Here is a 14,099-nt window from a genome sequence, read left to right as displayed (position 1 = left end):
TAAGCTTGGCATCACTTAAAGCTGCTAGGCTGTCTTGAAAACAAAGCCAAGCCAATGCTTAAGCATCATGGAGGCAACAACAAGCAATGAAGGGAAAAATTGCACGTTTGCTTGTTCCAGGAGACTTAAAATGCAATGCTGAGTTAACGGTGAACTTGGCCTCCAGAGAACAGATCCTGACTGAATGCTGTGCCAGTACCTTTTGTCCACTTTTGCTTGGGTTTCTTTGACTGCGTACTTTTAGAGGATTGCAGTGTGGCCGTGTCCTGTGTGATGCTGCAGTGGCGCTCATTTTCTTGTGTGCAGTTACTGGAGGCCCAAACACTGTGCAGTGTTTTCAAGGACAACGTAGCACTGTGCAGCGAGGTGACCGAGCGAGTGGTGCAGCACTTTGTGCACTGCATTGAGACCCATGGCCGTCATGTCCAGTACTTGCAGTTCCTCCAGACGGTTGTCAAGGCCGAGGGGCAGTACGTCCGCAAGTGCCAAGACATGGTCATGCAGGAGGTCTGTACACACATTGTCCTGTGATCCTGACATGTGGAGAAAAGGCTCTGATAGACACAAAAGTCAGAGCAGGTTGAATGAAAGCACGTCTTTTGCTGATAAAAGAAGTGCAGCTGTGCATCTGCGCGTTGTATTTGGCACACTTTTCGAAGTATGTCGTAGAACCATGGAGAACACGGGAGTAGTGGAAAAGTACATGAGCGCATGTTTTGCCCATCGGACCAGGAACACGTGCACTGATGATATTCTACTTGGCCACCGCTGTGCCAAGTGGTTGCCAGCTCATATAAGATTGGTACCCCTGCACGCTTGTGCAGCTGGTGGGTGCAGGCGAAGAGGCCCTGGTACTCTACAACGACAAAGGCTCCTCGGAGCAGCTGGTGGAGCTTATGCGCTCCGAGAGGCAGCGGCTTGACCCTGGCGGACCTCTACGCTACCACATTGATCTGGTCCGGCTCCTCGCCAGTTGCACCGAGGGGAAAAATGTCTTCACTGAGATAAAGTGCCACTCTCTGCTCTCCCTCGACGACATCTGCAGGTACGCTCAGCCTCTTTTGTTTGCCTGGCTGCCTTCGGGGAATGGTGCCAGATGTACGGTTTTCTTGTGGTCACCCTGCAAGCTGCGCACAAGAATTGGTGCATTGGTGCCCATATTCCTGAGAGCATAGGAGCATCTGCATTTAGCAAAGGCTCTGCCGTCGCTACTATAGAGTCAAGATTACTTAAAGAGGTTTGGTAATGAGTTCAATAAAAGGAGTTGAGCGGAGGAGCTCAGTGAGAGTTACTGAGGAGGTCACATTGTGGTGTCTGATGAAAGACGGCAGTTCTGGTGAGCCAAAAATTAGTTTCTCTCAATTGAAATTTTACCGGTCAATGGTTGGGTGGGCTGTCTAAATCACTTTAAAATGCTCATCTAGACCTTAACAGCAAAGGGAAGTGACATCTTGTGTGCGTGTGCTTCACTTCATGTGCTTTGTGTGTTCATATTTCACTGACATGAGAAGCTGGATGGGGCCGCGAAAAAAATGTGAAAATGTGGATTTTTTTTTCTAGTTCAGGCCAAGCAATAAAACTGACTCTGATGACTCTCACTTCGACAATAGTAACTTGTTTCTGACACCAGTAAATTTAGCCGCCGCGGTGGCTCAGTGGCTATGGTGCTCGGCTGCTGTCCCGAAAGACGCGGGTTCGATCCCGGCTGCGGCGGCTGAATTTCTTTGGAGGAGAAATTCGAGGCCCGTGTACTGTGCGATGTCAGTGCACGTTAAAGAACCCCAGGTGGTCGAAATTTCCGGAGCCCTCCACTACGGCGTCTCTCATAGCCTCAGTCGCTTTGGGACGTTAAACCCCAATAAACCAAACCAGTAAATTTAATCACTGTAACCTTAGTTGTTTTCATAGAAGGCTTTCTGAAAATATCAAACACTGGACTATGTTGAAAAGATTGGACCATTTTTATTTTTTTCCAACATCATCTGAATTAGTTAGAGCCTTTCAGGTCTACAAGCCAAGGGAGAACTTTTCAACTGCCCTCCTGCTAAAACTGCCTTCAGAAGAAACCCTATTGAGGCAGTCCATGGTTTTGCATGTTTTTGATAAAAAAGCTTAACTGGTTTCCTTACATTTACAGAAAGGTGATACAGGTTTGTTTGATTTGAATAGCGTGCTCATTTATATAACATTGGTACTCATCTAGGGTGCTATTAACCATCTAAATACTTAACACCGAAAGTTGCACGTGTAGTTTAACACCATGCTGTTTGTTTGCCCTCAGCTACTGTGCATGACTTTTGTGCAGGGTTGTATCCCATCCTGACTGTCTTCCTGAAGTCAAAGATGCCTACATCAACTTCCTCTCACACTGTTTCATTGATACGGAAGTGGAAATGAAGGAGATCTATGCATCCCATCACATATGGACACTTTTTGACAACTTCCTTGTCGACGTGGCCATGGCATGTATTATTGTTAATACCGTTCCACATATGATAATCTCACTTATGGAATTTATGCTCGCATAACGTGCGGAATGACCTACTTTTGGTTTGCTGTGTTGCATTGTGTTTTTGCAGTTGATAGCAAAAAGAATGCAAACATTTGTTAGTGCGGTGACCGTGTTGTATGGCATAACAGTTTGACTACATGGCTATAACTATTTTGTAGGATTCAGGTGTGCCCAGAGAGTGTGAGGGCAGTTTGAGGTGCCTCTTTCTTTCCTTGAATCTCCAAGTTTTTGTCTTTATAGCAGATCTGAATAGGTGCTAGTCTTCGCTAGGCTACATTTATAATCCTGAACCCTGTTTGTAGGTCATACAAATGAGACAAATTTTTTTATGTGATTGTGCACTTTCAGATGAGGAAATTCTTTTTTTTTTCCTCAACATTTGTCACTTCCTCGCATTTTTGTTGCCATCTTGCTCTGCCTACTCAGCATGCAAATGCTTATGCTAAAATATTAAATCTTACGTTCAACAGGTCTGCAATGCTACACACGACCGGCGTCATGCTGACCAGCAGTTAGAGAACTACGTCACCAACTCAGTCATGAACATCATCACCACCTTCTTCAACTCACCTTTTTCAGAACAGAGTGCCACTGTACAGGTGAGACTTCCGTATGTATCAATCCAATGAGGCACAGGAAGAAAGACTTCAAAGTTCCTGGAAGGTTGGAATCTCACTTTCTTTTCTTTTTTTTGTACATTGCAAGGAGAATTTTTCTGCATGGTCCACAACCTATGTGTTGTATTTAAAGTTAGTGGTTAATTTTGTGTCTTTCTTTGTTTTGACAGCTTGTTCCCGTTAAGTATGCTTTCAGTTCTTTTTTTCTTGAAACGCAAAGTTGGTGTGATCGACGGCGTATGCAGACACAGTCGAGCTGATAATTGTGAGGTGGTGCTTTTCTTACAAGGCACCTCCTTCCAGTAGTCTGCACCAAAATAATGTGCCTTTTGGTGCATGAGCGCAGGAGAGGTGCTTTGAAGGTTGAAGGTTATGTAGAAGAGGGAAACCGATTTGGGACAGAACAACTTGATGCAAGCACATGTGCTTAAGCAGCGTATAGTTTTTTACTGGTTCACTTTTTAGCCCCATCATATATATTTTATTGCTCTTCAAAAATCTTTGGACGTCCAGTCCTAGTCAGCACTCTCATGAAGCTCACAGCATGACAGCATGGCTGCGGACTTGCACGCATGTTTTCTATCTTATTGTGAGTGAGCTTATTCCTTGTACTGTGTTTCTTTGCGTTTCTTTCAACATGCTGCCCTTATAACCAGGGTCAGGTAAGTGGCTTTGCTGGCATGATTAGTGGCTGACGCCTGCCTCTGTGGTTGTGCCTTGTGAGGGAAACATCGTGCTCTTTTTTGCAGACCCACCAGCCCGTGTTTGTGCGGCTTCTTCAAGCAGCTTTTCGGTTGTCTACCTGCACGTGGCTTTCACTTCAACAGCGAATGAACGTTGAGGGTTGCATACGTACCCTGGCTGAGATAGGTTTGCACTTTTATTTTTTTTTCGCCTTTGTAGCCCCTCGCTGCAGTTGTTTTTATTTTATCATGCAACAGTTTAATGTTGGTGAAATAAGTTTCATATTTTGTTTCCTCTTTCAACTCTTTCTATTTTGTTAATCTTAAGTCTGTTCTTAAGAGCTTAGTTACTGCAATAGAATAATAGGAACTATGGATAAATGCATGGGGAACTTCTTCGATTTCTTGTCTCTGCATTTGTAGGGTTAGCGTGTGTCTATATACTGACAAATATAGTGCGATCAAGTTTGAGTGTACTGTCGATACAGCAATAGCTGACAAACATTGCAGATATAATGTGAAACAAGAGTGAATGCTTTGGAAGCAATAAAATGAAGGAAGGAAAATTAAATAAAAGAGAGAGTTTAAAGTAATTAGAGAAAAGAAAGACTTATAATACAAAACTGACTTTGATGACAGTTATCTTAGTGCATTTTATTGCTAATTAAACATGTCTTGCTGACATTTTTTGCAAGTGTTATTTTAAAAGGAGTATACATGAGGTGGCAGAGTGGAAGTGGCGGTAACTAGAAAACTCATCGGAGGTTACAACTACACAAAATTGAAATTGTTAGCTGGTAAACAATGTAAGAAGTCTTCTGTATTGGAAATAATTTCCTGGTACTTTGGCTGATCAGGGTAGCTGAGAGATAAACTTTCAAGTAAGGTATGAACACTTATTTTACTCTCCTATAATTTGGTAAGGTTTGCACAGGCTCCAATCCTGCGTGATTGATTTTGGTGCATTGACTAGACAGCATAGCTGAGGTCACATAAACAACTATCATGAAACATTGCATTTCAAATGCACTTTCTCGAATGCACTATGTTTCGCTAGAACATAACAAATGAATGAAGTGCAGAAGAAGAAACTGTTCTATCAGCATTTTCCTCCACCTATGGTAAAGTTCCTGTGAAACAAGTTTTCATTTATAGAAATGCTGTACCAGTTAGACTCGTTTATTTCCTTCTTATCGTTAGGTAAAATGTTAAAAAAATTTGCTATTTTTCCTATTTATTCTATTCGTACTAACAGTTTATTCCAGCAAGCATGGGTTGTTGAGTGTAGTTTCGCACTCTCTGTATATTGATGCCCCTGACTGAATTGCAGTTTATGGCTTGCATTATGGTACATCACTTAGTACGACGTTGTGTCGCCTGCAGCCAAAAGCCGTGGCATTGCCATTCCTGTCGACCTGGAGTCCCAAGTGGCGGCCATGTTTGACAAGAGTGCCCTTATCAGCAAGCACACTCGTGCCTGGCTGTCATCTGCCAGGGCACCCAAGCGCGAGCCCGTGGACCAGTCTTCACCAAGGCCTAACGTGCGTCCCATTTGTCCTAGTTGCACTGCTCTGAAACTGCATGATGCTGGGCTAGTCAGTTTGCAGCTGTCAGCTCGAATGGCACAGTTTCCGCAAACACATTGGTGTACTTGTCCAGGCTTCCTTCATTGCATTTGTGCTGCTGTTCTGGGTTTTGCTAACCTACGAGAAGAATGTTTAGCAGCTTGCTTACCTAAACTATTGGCATTGTCAAACTACATCCGGTCTCTCAAGACATTTTTTTGTCTAGCATTGTGTTTCGTTTTGGTCAAAAATTCAAGTAACACTGTTGGACATCTTGTGGGCACTTTGTTATCAGGTCTAATTTATGGCTGTAATATTCAGTAGTGGAGCTGGACATGTACCGTAACTGGACGGTATTGGCCATAACATGCAGAATGTGCATTAAGGCTTGTTGTGGAAGTGTCTTCATATAACAGCCAATATGGCACACAATGAGTGGTAAGTGCAGCTTGTGATGTTAAATACTACTGAGGATAAATTATTTTTTGTTATAGTATTTGTCTTCTATGTTTCGAGCCTTTCACGCTGGCCTGCGAAATACTACGCCTTGTTGGCAGTGCCATTTTCTTGGCCTACATTCTCTATTTCTTATGTTGAAAAAAATTAGGAACCTCGATTATACGTCCCCCGGTCATGCGACGACCCGCATTTTACAACGAATTTGTGCGGTCCCGGCAAAACCCCCATAGAGACAATGCATTAAAAACCTCGGTTATACGACGAAAATTTTAGAAGGACCCCGCTTCGTACGACGGCTGGCTCGTACCCTCCGTCAAAAAAAGGTCGTCAGCAAACGCAGGCCGGGATGTGCCGTATTTTCGCGATTCTAAGCACCCCCCCCCCCCCCCTATTTTCTAAAAAAAAAAAAAAAACAACTTTGCATGCGAATCTAAGCACCCCCGTTTTTGCGCGGAAGAGAGCGTTGCCGAGGCCGCCAAGTGCACTTGCTCTCTTTTTCGTCGAGCCTGTGCAGTCGGAGTCCCAAGGAGGCGCGGCCTGCCTGTTGTTGTTGCGACTGAGAGAAGGATGAAAAGGAAAGCGCACGGGCCCGCCTACTGGCGTGAGCCAAGCCACCACCGCTGCCGAGGAGAGTTAAAAGATCAGAGGAAAGATAAAGAGAAAAGATAAGACGCGCGTTGGTCGCAGCAACAGATGCGTCCGCAGGAGCCGACGCTGATGAAAAAACAGATAAGCGGGCGAGGCCGCGCTCGCCCAAGCGAGGACAGCGGCGTCCACGGCGCTTTTTGTAATGGAAGTAATGGATGCTTGTGCCCCACGATAAAACTTCCGACGAAGAGGAAGTGGACAACGATGCAGAGGTTTGCGCTCCCATTCCTAGTTACGCGGACGTGTTGCAGAGCGTCGACAACATCCGGCGCTTTGCTTGCGCGCGCGACGATGTTGGCGACCTACTGCCGGACGTGGCAGCCCTTGAAAGAAAGTTGATGCGCCGAGGTTGGGCAAAGGTGCAAAAAAAAAAAAAATTACCGATTTTTTTTAAACGGTAATAAAGATTTTTTTGCAAGTCTGTTTCAAACAAATGCTGGGTTTTGTCTTTTTTAATCTGATTGGCGTACTTGCCGCGGGCTTGAAGCCGGTCAACAGTTTTCGGCGCAAGGCCGAGCGCCACTGGCCGCATTCTTTGATTTTCGATTATACGACACCCGGATTATACGACGGTTTCGCGCGGTCCCCTGAACGTCGTATAATCGAGGTTCCACTGTACAATGGCTCAGCTGTGTAACTTTCGGGCAAAGATTTCCGAGACCTTTTTGTAGGTATAATAAAGGTAAGCATTCAAAGAAACCAGTGGTGATGCCTGAGAAAATTTTTGTTGATAGAGCCTGTGAGTATGAAGCGTTTTACATGTAATAGGAACACTGTATTTCCTTATTTGTACAGAGCAACTTAAACAGCACGTAACAGCGCATCATAAAGCCTTGGTAACCGTCTAGGCTAAACTTCCACCTTGATCTTGATCGTCACATAGAGTTTGGTCAATCTTGTATTCTGCAACATCTTCTAATGGTAGCAGCTTGTTTTCTCCAACATGAATTCAAGTTGGCTATTGTCTGTAATGACACCGAACCAAAACCAGCGGCCCTCAGGAGACTTGGTGTATGCCATCTGTGATGAGGTGAGTCTGCTGTACACTTTTCCTCGGTGTTGGCTTGCAGGAGTTGTCCCGCAGCCATCCGGGTGACCGGACGGTGATCGAGGTGCTCCAGGAGCTGGTGCTGGTGCTGGAGGAGCAGCTGCGGCCGCTGGTGCAGAGCGAGCTGTCCGTGCTGGTGGACGTGCTGCATGAGCCACAGCGACTGTTCCCCGCACGGCCTCAGGCGCAGGCCCGGTGCGCCTCCTTTGTCTCCAAGCTGGTGCAGCACACCCAGCGCCTGCTGCAGGAGCGGGAGGAAGGGCTCTGTGTGCGTGTCCTCCAGACGCTGCGCCAGATGATGGCCGACACCGAGCACGGAGAGAAGGTATGCGCTTCTGGCGTCGTGTTTCTCCTTGTGCTGCAGTTCTTCTTGTGCCTACCTGCCTCTGCTCACAGAGTGCACATTGTATTCATGGGGGTATGCCGTATTTACACTAACACAACGTGAGCTTCTTCCCTGACTTGTCAGCTTCAGAACGCATCTTAAGTTATATTCAGGACCACGATACGAATATAACACAAACTTCTTTTCTCACTACTCCTCAAGAGAGCGTCAGTGTCCTTCACCACCAGACTCGTAAGCTGCTAGGAGAAGCCAACTTTTGGATGACCCTAAAAGTTGAAAAGTAGAGGGTGGCTATGAACATGGAAAGAAGCCAGTGCGGGACGTTGAAAAAGAGTAGTCACTGAAAGAGTGGAGTGGAACAGGGAATGGAAAGAAGGGTAAACGGGGCAGGACTGGGCAGCGCGAAACTTGTAGTAGCGGTGGTACAGCGATGACAGTGACTGCTGCTGTATGGAAGACTGCATGCGTTACCATGTTGGAGGCTTGGCTGCGGTCGATGATGTTGTGCACTGATGATGTTGTGATAGTGTTGTGCACTCAGACGGTGTCTGAGTGCTGTAGACAATTGGATGGAGTTCTGTATTATGGTAGAGTACAATAGGCTTGTGGTGGCAGTCGCCGTCTGTTACCTCCATGTCAGCCAGACGCTAGAAGTACCACTCGGAGCTGTGACCTCCAGCCTTCAACGTGTTTGAGTTTCAAACACGGCTGGTCCTGTCTTAATGGGCTGACATATACCATTCACTCAACCCGTTTACTGTCTGAGTGGCAGTCATGAATAAGAACGCTATCACAGTGGTGAGGCACTCCATGTGAACGGGGCTAGATTGCAAAAGGGGAGCAGTTGTGAGAAGCGGGCGAAAGAGTCAGCTCATCTTGCGTACCTTTCTTTCTTTTTCTTTTTGTCTTTATCCATCGTTGAATCCCTGCTTAGGTATGGCTCCTTCTCTAACAAGTTATCCTCTCAGGATAAACTGGCCTTATTAGTATGTGAATCATTAATCCAAACGTATTTAATGTTGAGAGCTGTGCATATTTCGCTTTCAGTGAATTGGCAATGAATTGCCAATTTTGTTTGTAGTGCACTTATTTAGTGCGTACGGCATTGTGTACATTGTGTACAGTATTGTGTATAATCATGATATTACTAGATGATTTTTATATTTTTATGCTGCACTGCTGCCCCTAGAGCCATGTCCTCTGGACTTGTTATAGTTGCCAAACTTTCGCCCTGTAGAAGGGTGGGGCTGAGAATAGAGGCCCAGCCGGAAGTTTGGCAGCCATGGCTTTGAGTCCCCATATCTTAAAGGTTAAATTATTAGCTGCTGAGGTAGCTCGTGTTGTGGATTTACACTTAGAAGCTAGATCATTTGTATGTTGCTTTGGGTGAAATACAAATAGTCAAGTTTTGCTGCAAGTGTTGATTTGTTGCCGTAGCATTTACGTTTTGCCTGTGCATACACAAAGTTAAATGAGTAAAATTGGTGTGTTTGTGTGTTGATATTATGGAATGTCCTATTTGTGTGGTAGTCTTTCTGACAGTTATGTAAACTTTTTCATTGCTGGTGTGTTGTCTTAGTGCTGGTATTTTCTAGATATTGGTAAGCTGTGTTGGCTTTTGTTGTATGGTAGTAACATGTTTTTTTGTCTCATTAGTTTTACCCCTAATAATTTAAAGAAAAGTGCTGCAGTGCAATTTTCAAGCTAAAAACTGAAATTCAGTGCATTCAATTTAATTTGAAGTACACATAATTTATAATAGCACGACATCATGGTGATAAATACTGTTACGCAGTCTGTGCTGCTAAAGTACTTTACAATGTTTAGAGCCTAATGGAGTAGTTGCTGTTCCATTTTTTTCACTGTGCTTGACCATTTTACTTAAAATTGAAACTCCTGATGTTAACTTACAACCTTTTAGCTGTTGACTTTGCTAAGGGAGCCATTTGCAAATTTTTTGTAGGAAATATATTTTACTCTTCCTTAGGTCAGCTGTGCAGCACAAAACGTTCAAAATAAGAGGTCTTTTTATTGGCTCTTACACTGCTGACTTGCCACCTAAGAATGTGGCCTTCAACCTGTCTCTTGGATGAAGTTTAGATTTGGACCACTTAGTTTAGGAGCAGCAGGCAGGGGTTGCTCTTGCAGCAATAGTCGTGAATAATGAATAGCCTAAGATGTTTCTTGCTTAATATTCCTTTGGCCCTTCTCTTTTATCCATGTTACACCCTGCACCCTTTGCTCATCAACAATGCTCTTGCAGTAGTAGTCCGTAATAATGAATAGCCTAAAATGTTTCTTGCTTAATATGCCTTTGGTACTTATCTTTGATCCATGTTGCACCCTACACGCTACACTCTTTTCCAGTTTTCAAATTGCGCGCGGTTGTGCTTTTATTTCCTTCTCTGCGCAGCTGCATTCATTTCATCTTCAGCCACTAAATGGACTACTATCCCTTCCTTATACGTACAGTATCACATAACTGTCATGGCGTGCAGATAGATGCACTCAAGATGCTGGTTAATTCTTTCTCACATCTTACACATTTGTTTTGTTTGGTGGTGTCTTTTCTCTTTAACACCATAGGTGATGGTAGCACTAGTTTATCTTACCTGCAGCCTTGCGTATCCGTTGTCATGTTCTTTGGCAGCTGATACAGATCAGGGCCTCTTTGGTGCATCATAGTTTTGTGCTGAAAAGGAGATAAACTGCAAAATGAGGGAACAGGGGCTGCTTGGCGGCTGCATGTTTTGTACTCTCCTCAGCTGATGGTGTTATTTCTGCTATTATGTGATGTCTGATCAAGACTTGCTTCAGAGGGCAGTAGCTTTCTTTTTATTCTGGACAATGTAGGCAAATCTTTTGTCATTTGTGACAGCAAACAAAATAGACACAAAGGCACGATCAACATATCAGCCAGCAGTTTAAGTAATTTTTGAGGGATGCCAGGCTGGTTATGCAGCACCTTACATGAATGTCATATGACCAGGAGGTTCAATTCCTCAGACGGCACTGTCTTTTCTTCTTGCTGAGCTCTGTCGGTGTTGGTGGTTGCTGTTGCTTGGCTTGTCACTGCCTCCTCCCTCTTTGGTGGGTCCCTGTGAGAGGGGGGATGCTGTCTCCCCTTGCTGGGAGTAACTTCCTCCCCGTGCTCATGCTGCACTAACCGCCTCAGCTCTCTGTCTTCCTGTGCTGCTGCTGCCACCTGTGGACTGCCACCAGGTTGATGCCAACCTGCTCACTCAGAGAGAAATCTCTGACCTCGCACGGGTGAGGATCTTTTGTTGTCTTCCGCCTCTGCTGCTTTCCTTTGGTGAGCATGTGCTCACGTGCTGGCATTGTCACTGTTGGCATTGCCAGGATTCTGCCAAGCATTTTGTATTAATTGTGCCTCTGTGATGTTTCTTTCTTATGCTCACTTTTTTATTGGTGAGAGTGGAGGCTCGTTTGTTCTAGAAGAGGAACCTCACTTGATGCTACTGCTGTCAGTGGCCTCACTTTCTGCTTTGTTTCACCAAGAAACACAATGCGTAATGCCGACTTTGTACGTCCTTGTGTTTGAGACTGCTTGTCAGCATGATTTAATATGTACTGTCTGAGAAACAATCCTTAAGCCCGAGTAATCACAGGTTATGACCGCAGGCTTCATACTTCATCACTGGAATGCCCAGGGCTAAATATGGAAGAAAGCCGCACAAAACTTTATGCAGTTGAGATCTTGCATCTGGCAGTGAATGAGATAAAAATTAAAATATTTTTAAAAGTGTAGAGGCACCATATGTTTGGTGCTCCAAGTAGTGCAGGGAACCATGATATGTGCTTTAGATGTATGGCTGTTTGGCTTTTACTGTACTGCTGGAGACAACATCATGACTCGTCCCTCAGCTTGTCGTCTGGGGGACAGTGAGCTTAAGTCGGGTCTTATTATAGTTCCTTTCAAACTGTGTAGTTCATTCCATCTGCAAAAAATACGATCTAGCCCAGATATTTCAAACCCAGCTGTTTCGAATCATTGGCTATATCAAACACACAGATAAAAGTATAGGAAAGTCTCACAGTATATCGAACTACTTTTTCTCTGACCATTCGATGTATTGAACAGCGCGCAGTGCCCCTGCAAGTAGAGCTTCTCCTGATGATTACTTCTCGTGCGTGGGTCTCAGACGGTCAGCTGCCGGGCCTTGGAGCACCTGCTGGCGCTGTGAAACCATGTCATATGGTGAACGCAGGGTGTGCTTGAGGGTGGCCTTCTATCTCTTCCATGCTGCACCGCTGTCATGCAGTGAAGCAAACCTAAATCTGAAGCCGAGTGGCGGCTTTCGTCTGGCATACTTCACTTGCCAAAGACACCATACCAAGATACCATTGAGTTATACAAGGAATGATTGCTAGAAAGCGTTTTGCGCCTGTGTAGTAGTAGGAGTAATCATCTGTTTAGTGATGAAACTGTAACAAAGTGTTGGATATGCCACAGGTCCATAACTACTATCGCTAACACTTGGCCTTTGTAGCTACCTGCACACAGGCAGTAATCATCTGATTAGTGACTACAAAACAGAGTATACTATGCCACAAGTCCAAAACTAAAGCTAATGCTTTTCCTTCGTTTGTGGCTACCTATTGTTTGCACGAAAGCAGTTATCATCTGTTTAATCATCTGTTTTGGCCTAGTGGTTTGAGCATCCACCTCGCACGCAGGAGATGCTGGGTTCAGTCCCCAGTGCTACTGAGTGCCCAGCGGTGATATACTAGTAGGTAAAAGCTTTCCCCTGGATTGGTGCTTTGCTTATCTAGGATGAAATGCTTGGAAAATGGGTCTTTGACTCCACTTTGCATGTGGAGGCCATGCAAGGATTTACTGCCATTGGCTTGACCGCACCAGATGGATTTTGGTCTCTCACGGATAGATTTTTCATCGAAGGAGGGTATAGAGGGAGGGGAGGTTTCCTTTGTTCAGCTTTAGTTCTACTTTTATGTGACATGCTGTAGTAGTACACTTCAATATTTATATCTGTAGACTATTTCTCCAATTGTGTCAATTGAAAAAATGGTGCCCACTAACCTTGACCTGTATGCTAAAAGCATTAAAATACAGCAGTGATATTCTGTGACCAATGGTAGCTTTGCTTGTATTTCAAGAAACCAAAATGCTGTTCTGTCCAAACTGGTGGGCCACTTCAGTCTGCTGGAGGCCCTTCCAGTATGCTTTGTAGAATAAGATCAGTCAGTGCACTGCTGGTGCTTCTAACATTTTAGATATTCTTTTAACACGTTTAAACTTCCTTGCCATGTAGGTCAGTGCAGGCTTAATGCATAGCAATGACTTGCATTCGCCATAAGTATGGTTGCTGCATTGTGTGGCATTAATGAGAAGTGCCAAAATCGACGTGCATGATAGTGGCACTAGCAACAAAATGTAGACTTTTGTTGTGAAGAGATGTTTTGCATTCCATGAGGTTGGCTGTTGGTACCAGCCACAGATGTCCTTTGTGCAGCTTGAGGAGTCTGTGCCCAGGGGCACACCTACTTCTCTGTCATATTTTTCACTCACATAACACACTGAAAGGCAGAGTGCAGAGACTACTGCTGTGAGTTTTCTAAAGTAGGAGAGATGAGGTCTGCTCTGAAAGTTTCCACATGAGAAAGGAATTGGGGTCAGCGTGTGCATTTGGCCTTCTTTCATTTTGGCCATGCACTTGTGTAGCTCCTGCAGCTCACTGAATAGAACTTAATGTATTAACTGAGCTGTGACATGCAGGGGGAAGCACTGCGACAGAGCCTCCTTGTGCGTTACCTCGGCACGCCACCCAAGCAGCCACAGCCCAAGCGTGGCTCAGCGGAGGGCTCGCAACCGCAGCAGCAGCAACAACAGCAGCAGCAGCAGCAGCAGCAGCAGCAGCAACAGCAACAACCGCAGGTGCCCCTGGGTCGTCCGCACAGCCCGCTGGCTGAAGTCCAGTGCCAGCTGGACCGTGAGGGAGCCTCGGACCTTGTGGTGGAGCTGATCATGATGAGCCCGAGCTTGGCCATCTTCCTTGAGAGTGTTGAGCTTGGGATTGCACTTTTGCGTGGTGGAAACCCCGTCATACAGGTGGGCACTGCTGGGCCAGAGTTGTTAATTATTGAGTTGAGGACAAGGTTTCCTTGTCCGGCTGCCAGCTGTTTCAGGTGCTTGTGCACCCTGTCTCATGCTGATTCATTCCATTCTCCTTTGTAACACT

The 14,099-nt window shown here is 45.1% G+C and overlaps 1 protein-coding gene across 7 annotated transcripts in view; it reads left to right on the top strand.

The window, feature by feature from the left end:
• Nucleotides 1-14,099, top strand: part of Itpr (Inositol 1,4,5,-trisphosphate receptor) — a 78,260-nt gene that overhangs the window by 35,467 nt on the left and 28,694 nt on the right. For 5 of the 7 annotated variants that reach the window (XM_089571251.1, XM_089571252.1, XM_089571250.1 and 2 more), the window contains 8 exons: nt 307-507; nt 825-1,045; nt 2,306-2,462; nt 2,983-3,111; nt 3,879-3,999; nt 5,196-5,353; nt 7,555-7,857; nt 13,637-13,969. In XM_089571251.1, the coding sequence (XP_089427377.1) occupies nt 307-507; nt 825-1,045; nt 2,306-2,462; nt 2,983-3,111; nt 3,879-3,999; nt 5,196-5,353; nt 7,555-7,857; nt 13,637-13,969 (1,623 nt within the window). Of the gene's footprint in view, nt 1-306; nt 508-824; nt 1,046-2,305; nt 2,463-2,982; nt 3,112-3,878; nt 4,000-5,195; nt 5,354-7,554; nt 7,858-11,100; nt 11,149-13,636; nt 13,970-14,099 lie in introns of all 7 variants that reach the window. The other 2 variants (XM_089571254.1, XM_089571253.1) reach the window with 1 other exon arrangement.

This window comes from Amblyomma mixtum, chromosome 2 (genome assembly GCF_055824585.1).
Source record: "Amblyomma mixtum isolate Tamu chromosome 2, ASM5582458v1, whole genome shotgun sequence".
NCBI lineage: Eukaryota > Metazoa > Arthropoda > Arachnida > Ixodida > Ixodidae > Amblyomma > Amblyomma mixtum.
The sequence above is the reverse complement of the archived record's forward strand: the minus strand, read 5'-3'. Positions and strand labels throughout refer to the sequence as shown.